The sequence below is a fragment of the Podarcis muralis genome, chromosome 12, assembly GCF_964188315.1.
Source record: "Podarcis muralis chromosome 12, rPodMur119.hap1.1, whole genome shotgun sequence".
NCBI classification, from domain to species: domain Eukaryota; kingdom Metazoa; phylum Chordata; class Lepidosauria; order Squamata; family Lacertidae; genus Podarcis; species Podarcis muralis.
Window position 1 is genome coordinate 26,447,517 of NC_135666.1, and position 16,919 is coordinate 26,464,435.

At 44.1% G+C, this 16,919-nt stretch overlaps 1 protein-coding gene across 16 annotated transcripts in view; it reads left to right on the forward strand.

Moving 5' to 3' along the window:
* ADAM22 (ADAM metallopeptidase domain 22) overlaps positions 1–16,919 on the forward strand; it is a 129,095-nt gene that overhangs the window by 52,693 nt on the left and 59,483 nt on the right. For all 16 annotated transcript variants that reach the window (XR_003709190.2, XM_028750992.2, XM_028750993.2 and 13 more), the window contains exon 5: positions 14,129–14,211. Coding sequence is in view for 15 of the 16 variants with exons in the window: in XM_028750992.2 (XP_028606825.2) it covers positions 14,129–14,211 (83 nt within the window). In the remaining variant the exon portion in view is untranslated. The remainder of the gene's footprint in view (positions 1–14,128; positions 14,212–16,919) is intronic.

Genomic DNA, 16,919 nt, shown 5'->3' on the forward strand with positions numbered 1-16,919 from the left:
ACTGAAAACAGTACAGTTTTCATTCTAGCCACCAGTGTTTTTTTTCTTATTTAGCTTCTGTAGAACAAAATAGTAATCTGAGGATGCCCATTCAGTGCAGTGGCAAAGATCTACTTCTCCACTCATTCCCATTTCCACGTTGCTAGTTTGCAGGCATTTTTACTGCCTCTTCAGAGTTTCTGCGCTTAGTATTATGGATGCCACGGTTCAGAAGAACAATATTATTATCAGACAAGGAGCACCTAGGATGGGGCGCAAAAATATTTATTTATTTATTTATTTATTTATTTATTTATTTATTTATTTAATAAATATACCTCCCTTATATCTGGAGGTCTCAGGGCAGTTCACAGAAAAGATCACAGTATATAAAATCATAATAATAATATTAACCCAATAACACCCCCCCCAAAAGAGCCACATTTTAAAAGGGCACAGGACAGGCTTCCTCAACCTTGGCCCTCCAGATGTTTTGAGACTACAATTCCCATCATCCCTGACCACTGGTCCTGCTAGCTAGGGATCATGGGAGTTGTAGGCCAAAAACATCTGGAGGGCCGAGGCTGAGGAAGCCTGGCATAGGATGTCAATCAGGTCAACCAAAGGCCTGGTTAAAAAGGAACGTTTTTGCCTGGCACCTAAAGGTGTATAATGAAGGTGCCAGGCGAACTTCCCTTGGGAGAGCATTCCACAGATGGGGAGCCACTGCAGAGAAGACCCGTTCTCGTGTTGCCACCCTCCGCACCTCTCAAGGAGGAGGCACCCGAAGGAGATCCAAGTTGCAGCAGAATGACACATCTTGTGGCTGCACAGCAGTGTGTGGGCTTGTCTCAGCTTTGGCTATTGAGGCAGGTGTGTTAATAACTTACTGTTGACTATAATAGTGGGGGTGGGGAAGAGGGGTAGTGAAATTGGCAGCGAGAAAGCCTCTTCCGTGGCAACAGTGAGATGCCAGGATTTAAGAAGTGGCAGTAGCTGAAAGGCGACTGCTGTGGAGGCAAAGGACATAGGGAGCTGCCTTATATTGAGTCAGACCACTGGTCTATGCACCTCAATATTGTCTACATTTGACTGGCAGCAGCTCTCTGGAGTTTCAGGCTGGGGGCACTCCCATCTCCCCCCCCCCGAGCTCTAGGCTTCTTCCCCCAAGAAAGGAAGGGGGAAGGGGGAAAGGAAGCCATGAATGCCAGTTATTCCTCTCCAGCCTTTGGAAAGATGTGTGTTTTAAGTATGGATCCATTCAGTCATGCATTTAAAGAGAGTCCCTGTTATGAATACAGCTAATGAAAATCTGACGCTAAGAAAGAACAGGAATGGCATCTGTTTCTCTGTCGGGCATTATACGTAAAAGGTGAAAATCTAAACACTTTGGATCACTAGCAAGTTTCCCTCTTTTTTTTACCAAATTAGGTTCTGATTCTTCAAGGCATTCTAATATTAGAATACCTCTTTAGCATAGTTTAAAGACAATGCAGTGCATTTGGGCAGTTTTCATGGCAGACAGGGTATAGGAATGCTCAAGACTTTTAATAATAAATGTGGAGTCATTTGTGGCTATAAAGCCAGTGGCAGAGCAATAAAATTTTATAAGGCACGGGGGAGCTTGGAGGTGCTCTTTCCATGCTGACTCCGTCCCCCTATTATGTGCTGGGGTCACTATGGAGGGACTGTCCTCACAGCAGTTTCGGGCTGTTCCTGATGGGAAGAAGGAGGTGGCATATGCATCAATTTCTCTGCATGAAATTTAAAGCCCCTTTTAGGATTGTAGCTGGTATATTATCCTAACCTGATTAAAGATGAGGCCATTTCTGCCTCAAGCGACACTGCAGGATCAATGAGCATCTCTCAGACTGTGAACTTGATCGCTTAGGGGGAAGCTCAGTCATCTCCAGAACCTCAGTTTACTGGCCCTCATCCAGTCCATTGTCTCATCAGGGTGCTGATTAAGGACATCCACTGGCCCTATTCAGGTACTCACTGCCAGGCTTAACTAAGCTGATGAGGAGGGGAGAGAGTAGACAAGCATGCTAGCTCTGCCTTCTGTCCCCATCACCTTCTGCAGGTTTGAGGATGACTTTTGTGTAGTGGGGAAGCCTCCTTGTGGGAGGTCCCACATAAGATCCTCTTCAGGTCCGTGGAAACTACTCTGCTGTTGCAGAAAAGTCCCGCTTGAAAATACAGAAAGTGTAGGAACTCTCTTGCATGCTCTCAATCCACCTTATTTGTTTTTTTAAAGCCCATCAATGAATGCCTGATTCTGAGTATTTTATTCCTTGATTTTGATTATTTAATAACTATACCACTTAATATATTAAAAAATATCTGTACAAAAAACTGAAGCAACGACAGACAACTTAAATGAAATATTACAAAAATGCATATGAAAATCAGTGCAAAATTACATATATATATATATATATATATATATATATATATATATATATATATATCTATATCTCAAGGGACGTGGGTGGCGCTGTGGGTTAAACCATATTGCCTAGGGCTTGCTGATCAGAAGGTCGGCGGTTTGAATCCCCACAACGGGGTGAGCTCCCGTTGCTCAGTCCCTGCTCCTGCCAACCTAGCAGTTCGAAAACACATCAAAGTGCAAGTAGATAAATAGGTACCGCTCCGGTGGGAAGGTAAACGGCGTTTCCGTGTGCTGCTCTGATTTGCCAGAAGCAGCTTAGTCATGCTGGCCACATGACCCGGAAGCTGTACGCCTGCTCCCTCGGCCAATAAAGCGAGATGAGCGCTGCAACTCCAGAGTCGGTCACGACTGGACCTAATGGTCAGGGGTCCCTTTACCTTTATATATATAAATTGGTATAGTTCCTCACCTGAATTAAACCTGAAGGAAAGAAATTACAATGCAGCTGGTTCTCATTCGGTTTACCATTGTGTGGATTTACTTAGTCTCCTTATGCTTTCTTGTTACATCTGTCACTGCCGACGAGAGCTGTAGCTGCACTCAATTCAAGTGACCCAAGAAATCAGTTTATTCTCTTTCCGTCCATTTCCTCATTTGGGGAGACAAACACTACAAAAAGTTTTGCACGTGCCACTAAATTTCTCCTAGGGTTGCCCGGTTAGAATTTCAGAGATCAAATTTCATTGCTTCACAGTTCTTTTGGCAGTTTGTGTATGCCCAGTTAGGGAGCTTCCAAGCTGTGGTTATTTTGTGGTGGGATTGAGTCGCATTTTGTGCAGAAATCATTTTGTGAAAGTGTGGTTGATTGGAAGGCATTGTGCAGCAAACCCACTTCCCCAGAAGACTGGACTTATTTCAGTAAGGAAAGCAGTGGGAAAATGCACTACGTTGAGACTTGCTTTGATGCAACATCATCTAACCTCCCCGCAGACAAATCAGAGTGAAGGCTCATTAAATAGCCAGTCATCATTCCTTGCTACCTATGAATGCTCAATAAACAGGTGGTCTGAAAGTGCTCTTGCTCCCTGCACTTTTCTCTGTTTTAGAGCTGCTCCCACCATGATTTGCAACGAAGAAGGGGTCTGTTGATCTAACTCAATGCAGCTGCCGTATATTGTGCAATGTGGCCTTTAATTCTGCACTTAAAGAGCATTTCTGAATTCAAAAGTTAGGTGGATGTCCTCCTCCTCCTCCTCCTCCTCCAATATTTCTCATTCACTAATTGCTCGTACGTGACAGCCAAAATACACTTTTGCATTGGAAGCTGGCTTTAGGGAGAACCAAATGGAAACTCACAAGAGAGGCTTGGCAGGAAGAAACTAAAAGGAGAGAGAGCACTTAGGACTATTTTGTCAGCAATATGTTGATGGCACACAGCTCTACTTCTTTACATTTGCAGGTGAGGCAGTGAATGTGCTGGATTGTTGTCTTGCCTCAGTAATGGTCCGGGTGAGAGTCAAGCTCAATCCAGATAAGACTAAAGCACTGCTAGTGGGGATGATGGGAGTTGTAGTCCAGCAACACTGGGAGGGCCACAGGTTCACCCCTGGCTCCCAGATTTGTATGAGTGCCTCAGAATGGTGGAGGCTTGGAAAACCTTTGTTTATTTTTGCTGTTGTTGGCCAATCCATGAAAAATCCCAGCAAGGGCACTTTGTGAGCCCGAATGAAAGAGCGAGTGAGCAATGTTTGTTTTTGTTTTGAAAATCCGGAGTCTGATCTTGGGTCAAATGAGCCCAGACTTTCTGCACCATTGTGATGATGCAGTACAACAGAACAGTGGGATTATTGTTTTGCTGTATCTTTTGACTCCATTTTTAGATGACGGCTTCTTCCAAAAATAAGTCAGCCACAACACAAGAGTATGAAAAACAAAACTACAAAGGATTGTTCGATGCATTTCAATAACCTGCTTAAAAAAACCAGTTACGGGAAAGACGACAAAAATAAGTTATGTAACGGGCACATTGTTTTTGCACCATTTTTAAACAATCCAGTTGTTTGGGCTGCCAGGTATAGAATTTGTAAACCGAGTCACATATGTATACAACAAGGTGCCTATTTCAGTTTTTGTGTATTAAAGAGCTGCTAACTTTGCCCATTTATTCTCCTTTGCAAGTGGCTCATCCAAGCTTTGTTTGACTGCCTTTTCCCCATGCATCTTCTTAGATTGGAGGCTGGAGGAAAATTTTTTTTTGGGGTGGGGTATTGCAGGGGCAATCAGCAGATGTCCAGTCTTTCCCCCACAAATCCCCCTCCCCTGCAGTCACATCACTTGAGGAAACATGGGGTTTGGAACACACATTTGCCAAGACAACCAGTAATTCTGCCCAGGGTCACAAGCCCAATTCACACTGCAACATAATTTGGCATGTAGGCAAATGAGCGGCAGTTGGTTTTGCCGTGGAAGAGATGACATCACTGTTCAATTTCATTCAGATGAGACAAGGTGAGATCGAGAAAACATGCCTTTGGGTTGTTGTGCAGCTGCGGGAATGGTAACAAGCAGTTTTTGCAGGCTCTAAGATTTATTTTAGCACCAACAATTGAGATGCATGCAAGGATACTGAAAAGCTGCATCTTCAGAATACCAGATTTCCTTGTTGACTGGCAAACCTGCTCTCACACTAAGCTGTCAGGACTGAAACCAGTGGCACTGGCTGTGGTTTAGGTGGGAAGAGGTACTAGAGAAACAGAAGCCCCCTCCACCCCTCCATGAGTCTGTCATATATTATTGTTCTTTCCTTTAGGCAATCTGGGATTCTTTCAGACTCCCAACATACGGTTGCCGCGGATCACTGTGTCCTTTTATCTCTCTTTGATTATCATTCTGTCATTGGGATTGCCACCGAGATAAAAGGGCTGCTGGTCTGAATAATCTGCACCAGTCCCCTTTCCTGTTCAGTATCCAGATCTGTTCCCTGCTGTTTCTTAAAAACAACACACTCACTCTGCCCGCCCCCCCCCCCGACATTCTGTTCATCCATCTATCGGAAACAAGATCCAAACGCAACAGCCTTGGCTAATGGTTCTGACTGTATTCAAACAATGTACTAAATGGCAAGCATTGCCACTTTGGTGCCAGATGTGACAAAATACTTATGCAAAAAAAGTACCTTTTTGACATACTCATAGGTAGACAGTCATCTTTGATGGTTAACAGGCCTGTGTGCATATCTTCTGGGCTGCTGCGATGGGGGCATATATAGTGTGAAAGGTGTAACAAAATTCATATGTATGTAATTGCCAGAGTTAATTAATAAATATTTCCTTGCATTGGGGTGTTGCTCATGGAGGAATTCAGTCATGTGTGAATTGTCTCCCAAGAAATACAGATGTCCTTTTTGGCCATAGCCAAGTAGTAGAAAGTGTGCTTTGCATGTAGAATCTCTGCCATCACCACATGGCGATGGGGGAAGACTCACGTCTGAAACCCTTGCAGAGCAGCTGCCAATCTGGGTGGGTAATGCTGACGTAGATGGGCTGATGACCTCGCTCAGTGTTCATGGCAGCTTCCTGTTCCTTTTCCCTAAGCCTAGGTGGATGCATTATGGTAGAAGATGGTTTGCTGAGAACTCCTTGGCTTGTTCTTGCAACACATTCTTATCTGCTTACATAATTTTTACCCTTGCCGTTCTGCTTCCCAGTCACCTTGAATCTGAGAAGTTTCCTAGACTATGAATAGGTTGTGATACATCAACAGCTCCTGTAGGTGATGTTGTAAAATGCATTCTCCTCCATAGATGTGAGGAACTAAACTAGCTGTCCTCTAATACTATAGTACTTTCAAAATGTCTGTTTATAGACAATGCCTTATTAATTTCTACTTCATGAAAAGGGTGTAAAAAGCAGCAGCCCCTGTCAGTGTTAGAGCTGCACTTGATGTTTAGGTGTAAAGACCGAATGGCTTGGTCTTCCCTGTTTTCATTATTCCTCTTTTGCCCAATCATGGTAGCATCAAGGTTTACTACTTAACTATTACGGGCGGTGTACATTTAACTTGTTCCATCTGTGCCAGGTTTCCTGCTTGCACAGTGGGATGGACACACCTGCCATGTGGCTATAAAGCCCCTAAATCTGTTTGGGGTTTCCTCTCAACCCTCCAGAGCAGATTTGGGAGGGTGTAGGGTGTATGGGACACGGGTGGCGCTGTGGGTAAAAGCCTCAGCACCTAGGGCTTGCCGATCGAAAGGTCGGCGGTTCGAATCCCCGCGGCGGGGTGCGCTCCCGTTGTTCGGTCCCAGCACCTGCCAACCTAGCAGTTCGAAAGCGCCCCCGGGTGCAAGTAGATAAATAGGGACCGCTTATTAGCGGGAAGGTAAACGGCGTTTCCGTGTGCGGCTCTGGCTCACCAGAGCAGCGATGTCACGCTGGCCACGTGACCCGGAAGTGTCTCCGGACAGCGCTGGCCCCCGGCCTCTTGAGTGAGATGGGCGCACAACCCTAGAGTCTGTCAAGACTGGCCCGTACGGGCAGGGGTACCTTTACCTTTACCTTTACCTTTAGGGTGTATGCAGGGGAAGAAATTTCTGTTGCACAAGCAGAAATCCTTGAAGTGACAATGAGTTGTTTGGATACCACCCATTGTCATCATTATTGATTATTAATATATCAGAATTAATATGTATAAACTAATACACATACCTATGTCTATAGCATCATCAGGAGGCATACTGCTTTACAGAATTCAAGAGGATAGGTCCCTGCCCTGAGGTGCTTACAAGATAAAATTTCTCATTGCGAAAGCAACAAAGGGAAGGAAGATGGGATAAACAGGAGATGCAGCATGCAGTCGTTGCAGTGGCATGTGCCATCTTAGGTTTCTCAGCCTTTAGTGCCACCTCAAAAAATATTTCAAAAAGCCACCAAATTCTGCCAAAAATCTGCCAGATTCCACCACAATTGCCCCCTCCAAACCTCTTTTCTCAAACTCCAACTCTCCACAGTCCTCCTGGGATTACTAGCTTTTTCTCCCACTGTTTACGTGCCATTTTTGCATTTTTCGTGCTCTAAGGCCTTTTTCGTCAGTTCCTTTCTTCAATCAAATATTTGCTCCTGCAGAACTTTTTAAGGGAACGGTCACATTTTCCTTCTGCTTCACACTGAGGCATGCAGAGTCTTGATACTTGCAAGAAGATACTGTGCAACAAGAAAAGAGCAGAAATGCTTCCTTTATGTAGGTCAGTGATATTCACTACAAAGTTGCCAGGGGCCTCTTTTAAATCTAGGAGATGTGTTCATGGAGGGGCTTAATAAAATGCAGTTCGTAATGCTAAAGCTAAATCGTGATTCCTTTAAATGCTAAGGAAAGGAAATTACTTCAGATTTTGTGCCCGCAAGCCCAAGTGCACATGTTTGTAACATTCCTCACAAAGGGAGCTGCTCTCTTGCTGCCGCCTATCAATTGCTTATCCGCTCTTCAGGCCTTGGAAGTCCCATTCCAGGGAGTCCCGCCTGGCCCCCTCTCTGTTGCCCTTCTGTTGACAGGTGAGAAGGCTTCACAGTTTTGGCTGCTTTCTGTCCTGCTGTGTTTTTACTTAGTGTTGCTATACAGTGGATTTGCTTTTTCATGATTGTCTTCATACTGGATTGATCAGTTACATAAACTCATGTGGAGAGATCAGCATATACATGTGATGATAAGTGTGTAAGTACAGAAAGCCACAAAGACCACCTATGGGCCAATAAATCGTGGCATATGCCCCCTACGCTCAACAGATGGTACCACACTTCTAAAAGCTAAAGAAGCTATTGCACTGCTCTGGAAAGAACATTACCAGCATCTCCTTAACCGCAACCTCCCCCATAGCTGCTGAGGTCCTCTCACAAATTCCGCAAAAACAAATGAGAGGTGAGCTTGCAGTATCTCCAAATTTGGGAGAGTTGTGTACAGCTATTAACCAAATGAAAAACAACAAAGCCAGAGGACCTGTCAAAGTCTTCAAAGTGGGCAGAATTGAATTTACACAACAACTTCACAAGCTCATTGAAAAAATCTGGGTGTGCTGGTCCCGGGGGGAGGTTACCGTGGGGCGAGGTCCAGGACCCGAGTCGAGGGTCAGCAGACAGTCCTCCACGGGTGAAGCGGGGTCCACAGGGAGGAGCCGGGCAAGGACAGGAACACTGGAGGAACAGGACTGGATGCTGGCCAAAACAGCTCTTCAATGACGACGTTGCTCCCGCAACCTGGGACCGGGCTGACTGGCCTTTATCTTCTCTGAGGCCAGGGGCAGTCCCGGCCCCCAGGAGCCCCACCTCTCCTGGCCTTAAGGCGAGCACTCCTCCTGGGAGACACCAGTTCCCTTCGCCTCTCTGCCCTAAGCCTCTGCAGTTCAGGAGAGGCTGAAGGGTTACTGGGCCCAGGGGGAGACTCACCTGTAGGCACTGAGTCCTCAACCATCTCTGGAGCCAGAATGGATTCACCTGGTGCCTGCTCCTGAGGATCCGGCACAGGTGCAGGCTGCTCAGAATCAAGGCCCTGCCCCAGTTCAGCCGGCCCTGGAGGTGGGGACTCCTGTGCAGGCTGGGATTCCTCCGGTTCACTCTCTGAATCGGATTCCCAGGCCATCACACTGGGAGAGAGAGGAGATCCCAGCAGACTTTAGGGATGCCAAAATTAGCACCTTTAAATAATAAAAAAAATGACAGAATGGATTGCTATCTTTACTAGCTATGGCCAGCAAAATTCTTGCAAGGATCTTAGCAAACCGTCTTCTAACTATATCCGAGACTACTCTTCCTGAATCCCTAAATGGTTTCCAGCCTTCTAGGGAGACAGCGTACATGATTTTCACTGCTCGACAGCTTCAGGAAAAATGCAGAGAGTAAAACCAACCCCTGTATATGGCGCTTATTGACCTGACTAAGCCCTTCGACACTGTAAATCGTAATGCCCTGTGGACTGTCCTCCTGAAAATCTGCTGCCCAACAGGCAGGGAGTTCCAGAGAGTTGGTGCTGCCACGCTAAGGAACTGATTTCTTGCAAGTGCAGAATGAGCGTTATGTGGCACAAGCTCAGGAACCCAGGATTACAGACCTGAAGGAAACCTGTGCCACAACCACAACATAAGAAATTAGGGAAAGGTAGCTGGCAAGAAGGGTAGAAAGCTGTAAACAACAGCAGGACGTATGCTACTCCCAAGGCCATCTGGTGAATACCACTCATTCAGGACATTCTCTGTGGTCTACAGCAGTCACTAAAAATAGCTTGTCTTGCTCACCTAATTTCTAGAGCCACTGACCCAGTTCATAACTCAGTGACTTTTAAACATTTCTATAATGCAGCTGAAGTACCCATTTTAAGTGGGACAAACACACACACACACGGAATGCTGTGCTCTTTGTCCATCTTTTCCATTTCTCTAGAAAGTTTTTATTTTATTATTGGTGTACATTCTTGAAAAGCTGCAATTACAGATGGTTTTTCCAGCATCAGATCTCAGATGCAGATTTGGCTTAAGTTTAGCTGTAGGCCTTGAGCCTGGCTCTCAAATATCACATTGATGCAGTCAAGTAAAGAGGATTCATTAATAAAAAAGCAGTGAGTGTGCACCCTCTAGATTATAGTAGTTGTTGCTGGTTTGAAAGTGCTACTCGTAAGAGACCAGAAGTTTCAGCAGAGCAGGTGGCAGGTGAATTCCTTGGTCAGAACTTCACATTACATTTGAGCGCCTAAAACAATTGGGCCTCTTTGGGAGGAAATGATTCGGAGAGTGGGAATGGCTGTAGCTCGGTGGCAGAAAACCCTGGCTTTCAACCCTGGCCATCTCCCAGGCTGCCAGCCTTTGCAGAACAGGGATGGACCATATGTGGTCCTCCCAATCTTGTTAAGGCTCCCATCAGCCCCAGACAGCATGGTCAATACCCATGGTTGGGCAGGGGGTGTTATTCGAAAAGTTCTAAAGTCTTCCATAAAGGTCAAGATCGCTGTTCTGGACATTGGCCTTAAAACAATGAACCGACAGCTCAAAACTACACACAACACTCGTCCCTGGGAAAGAGGCAAGAAGGTGAAGGGAGGTCAAGCCGCTTCACATTTCGAGCCTCAGGGCATGGGAAGATGCCGCATGTGCTCTGCTGCTCACTGACATCTGGCCAAGGAGACGTGGCAGCATCTGCTAGGAAGGCGGCCTCTTAATTGCTTCCCTGTAAAGATGAAGGAAGGGATGCGGGTGGCACTGTGGGTAAAACCACAGTGCCTAGGACTTGCCGATCGTATGTCAGCAGTTCGAATCCTTGACCATTGGCTGGGGCTGATGGGAGTTGGAGTCTGGAGAGCACTATCTTCCCCACCCATGGCCTAATGTATCTCAGTGCCGAAGCTTCTTTTTATACCAGCATTTTGCTGGTGAGTTGTTCTTTCTTTCTTTCTTTCTTTCTTTCTTTCTTTCTTTCTTTCTTTCTTTCTTATTTTATTTATGATTTTCAATTTTATACATTTCAATAATTTTACAGTCATTTTAATATTTTAAAACTCGACTTCCTCCTCTTTCTGCAGTTTCTTAAATTTATTTTTTATATTTTCTGCATATTCCAAATTAACTTAATTAACTCATTTATTCATCTGCTTTAAATATAAGCACTTATAAAACTCTTATAATCCTGCCATTGTTCTTATCTGTTTACAGCTTATTTGTAAATATTCAATAAACCATTTCCATTCTTTTATAAAAAGTTTATCTTGATTTCTTATTTTGCCATTTCTGCATATTCTGTAAGTTTTTGTATCCATTCTTCTTTCACTGGGACTTCTTCTTTCCATTTTTGGGCAAGTAACATTCTTGCTGCTTGCAACATTCTTGTTGCATATATGAATAAATTTCTATACAGTTTGGGTAGCTCTGTCCCTATAATTCCCAAAAGGAAAGCTTCTGGTTTTCTTTACAAACGTTGTTTTAAACATATTTTTCAGTTCATTATATATCATTTCCCAGTAAGCTTTAAGCTTACTACAAGACCACCACAAATGATAAAAATAACCTTCTTTCTTTTTACATTTCCAACACTTATTTGATTTTGATTTCATACCATACTTAACAACTGTTTTTTCCTCAGCCACAGTTGTGTTTGTGGCCAAGCACCATTTTGTGTTTGCTTCCTCTTCCTCACACACCATACACACCCACCATAACCCATTGGCTCAGCGAAGAACATACCTAAAACTTGGAAGCAATGCACTATCTTGCTACTGACTTAATCTTGTGGACGCTTCAGTAATTGGTAATTAGATTTAGCTACATGCTGAGGGTAGTGATTTTCTAAACCCAGTGACCTTGGAATGGCTGCCTGCTGAAGAAAAGGTTAATCATCAGTTGGCATTTTGCAAATAATTCAGAACTCATTATCTTGACCAAGGAAAGGCAATACTGTGACTAGCAAATAATGTCACTGATTTTGTCTCCTCTACCCTCGGGCTAGCAAGTGGTTGAAGGATGTCTAAATGGGAACTGAGCGGAGTGACATTTTATTGCTACCTGGGAGTGCTGTGTTTAGTTCAGTGGCTGGGAGCCAGCTTCTCCAAGTTACTTGTTTGCTGGAATTTGAGACACGCAGAAGGAGGCAGGAGGTGATTTCAGACACACATCATTTTATTTGTAAGCTGTCTTTCCATAGTTAAAACCATGCTAAAGGAAGCTTATCAACATGGGAAAAAACCCCCACGTAATTACAAATATAACAAGAACAGTAAACAATAAATAAAACACATTGAGGGCTAAACAACCAAATCAAACAATTTCCACGTTAAATCACAACAAGATCTGAAAATAAAGATACAAAAAATAATAATCTCAATAAGAACAACGCCCCCTAAACAATTTACCAACCCAAGAGTCTCTACAGCAGCCTCAGCTTTTGTAGCTGGAGTCAGTCAGGGCTCCACCCTCCCAAGGCAGGGAGCAGGTCTTCCAGGACTCGCAGCCAAGATCGTATCAGACTTGAGTCATATTCATAGTGGACCCATTGAAACAAATGTGATTAAGTTATTATTGACTAACTTGTTCTTTGATTTTAATGGGTTTACTCTGAGTTAGGCTGTATACACACTCCTGCTTGCCCTGCACCAGTGCACTCCTGCTACATGGTGTTGACCACAATCCGTGTCTGTTCTGTACCTGTCCTGTTGTTTCTTACGAAATGCTCCGTTTTGATGCTTTAAATGATAACATCTTGGAGGTCCCGGGCCTCAAGTAGATTAGACTGGCCTCAACCAGGACCAAGGCCTTTTCTGCTGTGGCCCTGGCCTGGTGGAATGCTCTGTCACAAGAGACCAGGGCCCTGAGGGATCTGACATCTTTCTGCAGGGCCTGCAAGACAGAGCTGTTCCGACAGGCCTTTGGCCGGGGTCCAGTCCTCTCTCCTTATAAGAACTTGCGTGAAAGTGGCCTCCCAACTTTGCTCACAGGCTCATATAAGATCAGTATAAACTGTTAGGCCTGGTGAGCATTTAAGGTCCCCATCCCTAATTTGCGGGTTGCCAATTGATTGGATTTCACTTTGAGTATGATTTGATTTTAGGATGTATTTTAATTGATTGCTTGATTTTATGGTAATAAGTTATATATTTGATGTTAGCCACTCTGAGCCCAGTTTTGGCTGTGGAGGGTGGGGTATAAATATAATAATAATAGTAATAGTAATAATAATAATAATTTCCCCTCCCAAACCAGTTTCGATCCAAACAGAAAAAAGAACCACCAAGCTGTGTTTTAAGCTGGTAATGCACACACTGCCCTAGTCTGATACTTTATAGTATAAAATGCATTTTATTAATTTTTGCTATTTTCCTGCCTTTCTTCCTATGATTGGTCATATATACCAATGTTTATAGCAGATTGAAATTAGTTTACTGCAGATGAGTTTAAAAATGGGATGTGTCATGCTACAACAGCACCCACCCACTCACCCCCAGCTAGACCTGAGACTTGCATGGGGAGAAATGAACACGACTTCAATCACACATGCTTTGAGTTAATTACAACCGTGCATATAAGAAAATATTAGAGGGATGGTCCAAAGGATTCCCGGAAAAGGGGAGCTTCTAGAAGGCAGTTCAGGAATAAAGGACTGGCAAGAGGAAATGGGCGGCAGCACCGAGCGAGGGAAGGCCAATCTATTTATCGGTAACCCGCATAAACATGGTTATATGCATAAGTTGGTGTGTGAGTTTGTGCCTATATTACTTTTCCGAGTCTCCTGTTAGTTACGTTTATTGCTAATAAGTAATAAGCGATTTTTGTCTTGTAGTACTGGTTCTAACACTGGCCAGCTGTTCTAGTTATATTCTACCAATGTTCTTCACAGAATAATATGCTTGTGTATATATATACCACAGGCTGAACGTCCACATTTTGGTGGATGTAGACAATCCAAGATCCACATTCAGCCAACCTTGGACGTTCGCTCTGATTGTAATATGTGTAAAGTCAGAGTGAATCACAAGAGATCGTTGGTGTTCAAAGCTCTTTGGTTATTTACGTGGTACTCAGGTTAACCCCTTGCATCAGCAATTGTAACGAAACCTAGTTCACCTACTGTATCAGCAAAGGTAGGAATAGGTATGGCTACCCTGCTTTCATTTACTTCAACCTGGCTCACTTGTGTTGTTTTGAGAAACACTGCGCTGTGTGTGTGTGTGTGTGTGTGTGTGTGTGTGTGTGTGTAGTGTTGTGAACTCAAAAGTCTCTGTTTCTAATTGCAGGGCGGGGAGCACTGTTATTACCAAGGTCACATCCGAGGGAATTCAGAATCGTTTGTTGCCCTGTCAACCTGCCATGGACTTCAGTAAGTTTGTCTAAGATGTTGTATGCAAATAGCTAACCTGAAAAAAGGGGTGTGTGAACTTTCTAGCACAGGCTCTGTAGTGCATGTTGCTTTGCCGTGGCCTGGCAGCCCCAGACCCAAATTACCATCAGTGGCAGCACCATCTGCAGCAGTGACAAGGGTGCTGAAGAAAACACTTCTTTCTCCTCTTGCACGTTGCCATTGATTGCAGGTCAGAGGGCTCCAGGAGTGACGGGCATCTCCAGTGTTTACTGAGCTGTCCTGGCAAACATTGGAGCAAACTGGAGCACTCCTTCCAGCTTCTGGAGAGCTCCAACCTACTATCAGTGCTGATGGTGGTGTGACAGAGGGAGGAGAGGACCCTAGAGAGAGAGAGATTGAGTGAGTGTGTTGGGTGGTGCATTTTACCGCAGTTCATAGTGCTTGGCTGAGTGAAGAGCTCCTCCTGCCCAGACCAGTAGAGAAATGCCTCTCTCCACTTTTCAGAAATGAATTAGAAGATAGGAGAGAATGACTTCCTTCTCCATTGTTGGATTTTAACAGGAAGGAAAATCCACCTTCTGCTGATCGGTGGAGGTTGCTCTGTGTGTGTTTTCTCTGCAAGTATGTGTATGTATGTATATGTATATGTGCTGCCTGTGTGTGTGTGTGTGTGAGAGAGGGGGGGTGACAGGTAGTGTGTGGCACAGGCACAAATAGAGGATCACACTCACCACTGGCTTGTGACCCTTGAAGGCTTGTCCAAACAGTGAATTGCAGCTCTTGGGCCAAAAAGGACTTCACTACCCCAGGGTAAGCAATACTGAGCTAAATAGACCAATTATATGACTCAGTATAAGGCAGCTTCTGATGCAAACATGTCCATCATTCTATTCATCCTACTACTTGTTTGTTGTTTTTTTAAATGGGCCAAATTGGAGATACTTGTAGTTTTGGAAGCAACTCACATTTATCTTGATTGCTGAATGAGCCATTTTGTGCTCAGTCCATGCTGCATTAGCTGTGTTAGATACCAGCTCAACAACCAGCTTGCGATAAATACTGTGTTTACTTGAATCTAACGTTAGCACACCTCTTCTGGCCGAATGAGTTTGTGAAGATCAAGGTGCGCATTTGATTCGATGGCACATTGGACTCGAGAAAATATGGTAGCTACCTATAGCCAAGTAGGTGTCTTAAAGAGGATTAGACAAATATATGGCGGGAAAACCCAACTGGTGGCTACTAAAAACTGCTTCAATGTTTTCTGCTGTAGTCAAGTGGTGTGTGTGTGTGAGAGAGAAATAAATAAAAGATATAAATACTAGTCAGGAAGGCTAGACGGAGCCACAGCTTTATCAGTCCCAGCTAGAACGGCAAGTCTTCAGAGTCGAGAAACAGCTGAAGGCCATCACATCGATTACACCTGGTGTAGTGGCTCAGAGACTGCACTTTGAACCTGTTCAGCTCTCGCCTGAGCCATGAACTCACAAAGTGGGCTTAGGCAAGCCACTGCCTCAAAGCCTTCACCCCCTCCAACCGCCGCCCTTCTGTTGTATTGTGGGAGGGGGGAGCACTGGCTTCCCTCACAGGTTACCTGTGGAGATTACTGAGATAGTGTATATAACGCATTTGAAACGTTCTAAGCGCAGTGTCCTTATTGGTCTGTTTCTCTATATTTGATCTGCATATGATACAACATCAGGCCTGAGGGATCATCCTTTGGTAAGAGATTGCTTCTAAGGTCATGATGAGGCTATAAATAGAAAGCTCTTACCTCACGATTCTTTGTCATCATCCAATTTCCCTGAAAGGCCTGCACTTACCTTATGGGATCTTCATTGATTTGTTGCTCAGTACTTTTGGTATCACTTTTCAAAATATACTTAAAAAATTATTATATGTGTATTTGCAAGACTGACCTTTTTTTTTTTTTTAAGTTTGTCAACCCTCCCCCACCCCCGAGTAATAAAAATATGTGGCTGCTTCTTTTTTCTTTTGCAATAATCAGGACTTGAGAGTGGGCCACGTTACGTGCTGAGCTCAGGTTACATGCTGAACACCAGCCTAAAAATAGTATCTTTTTAATGCAGTCTGCAGGGTTTGGCTGCATGACTTCCTTTAATAGTAAGATGTATTATTTATTTATATATACAAATTGCACACTGCATTTTCATTTAAAAGAAACCAAAGTGGTTTGCAACAATCACACAACACAAATTCAAACTGATCACCAGCTAACTATTAACTAACTATGCTTCATAATTGTCTGTGTTTGCCTGGCAGCGAAGAAAAGTTTTCAGCAAACGTTTGAAGGTTACTACAGAAGGCACCTGCTGAATCTCTCTTGCATTCCTTAGGAATGGGCCAATAAAGGCTGAGTTTCACTGTGATGTTAAATCAGCCTCACTACCCCAGGGGATAACCACTGAAGTTCCTGCAGATGAACAACCTGGGATATAAGGGTTCAGACAGTCCCTAAGGTATCCTGGGTCTAAATTGTTCAGGGCTTTGTAAATTACAAAATACAAGAATCCTGAACCTGCCTCAGGAGTAGATGAGTACGCAGATGTTTTAACAATGGCCTCACATGTTTGCTCCCACCAGCAGTCCAGCTGCAACATTCTGCATAAGCCACAGCTTGTAAACCAAGTCTGAGGGCAGCCCCAAACAGATCACCTACTCCAGCTTTGAGGTTACTACCACAGGAACTATAGTGGTCAGGGTTT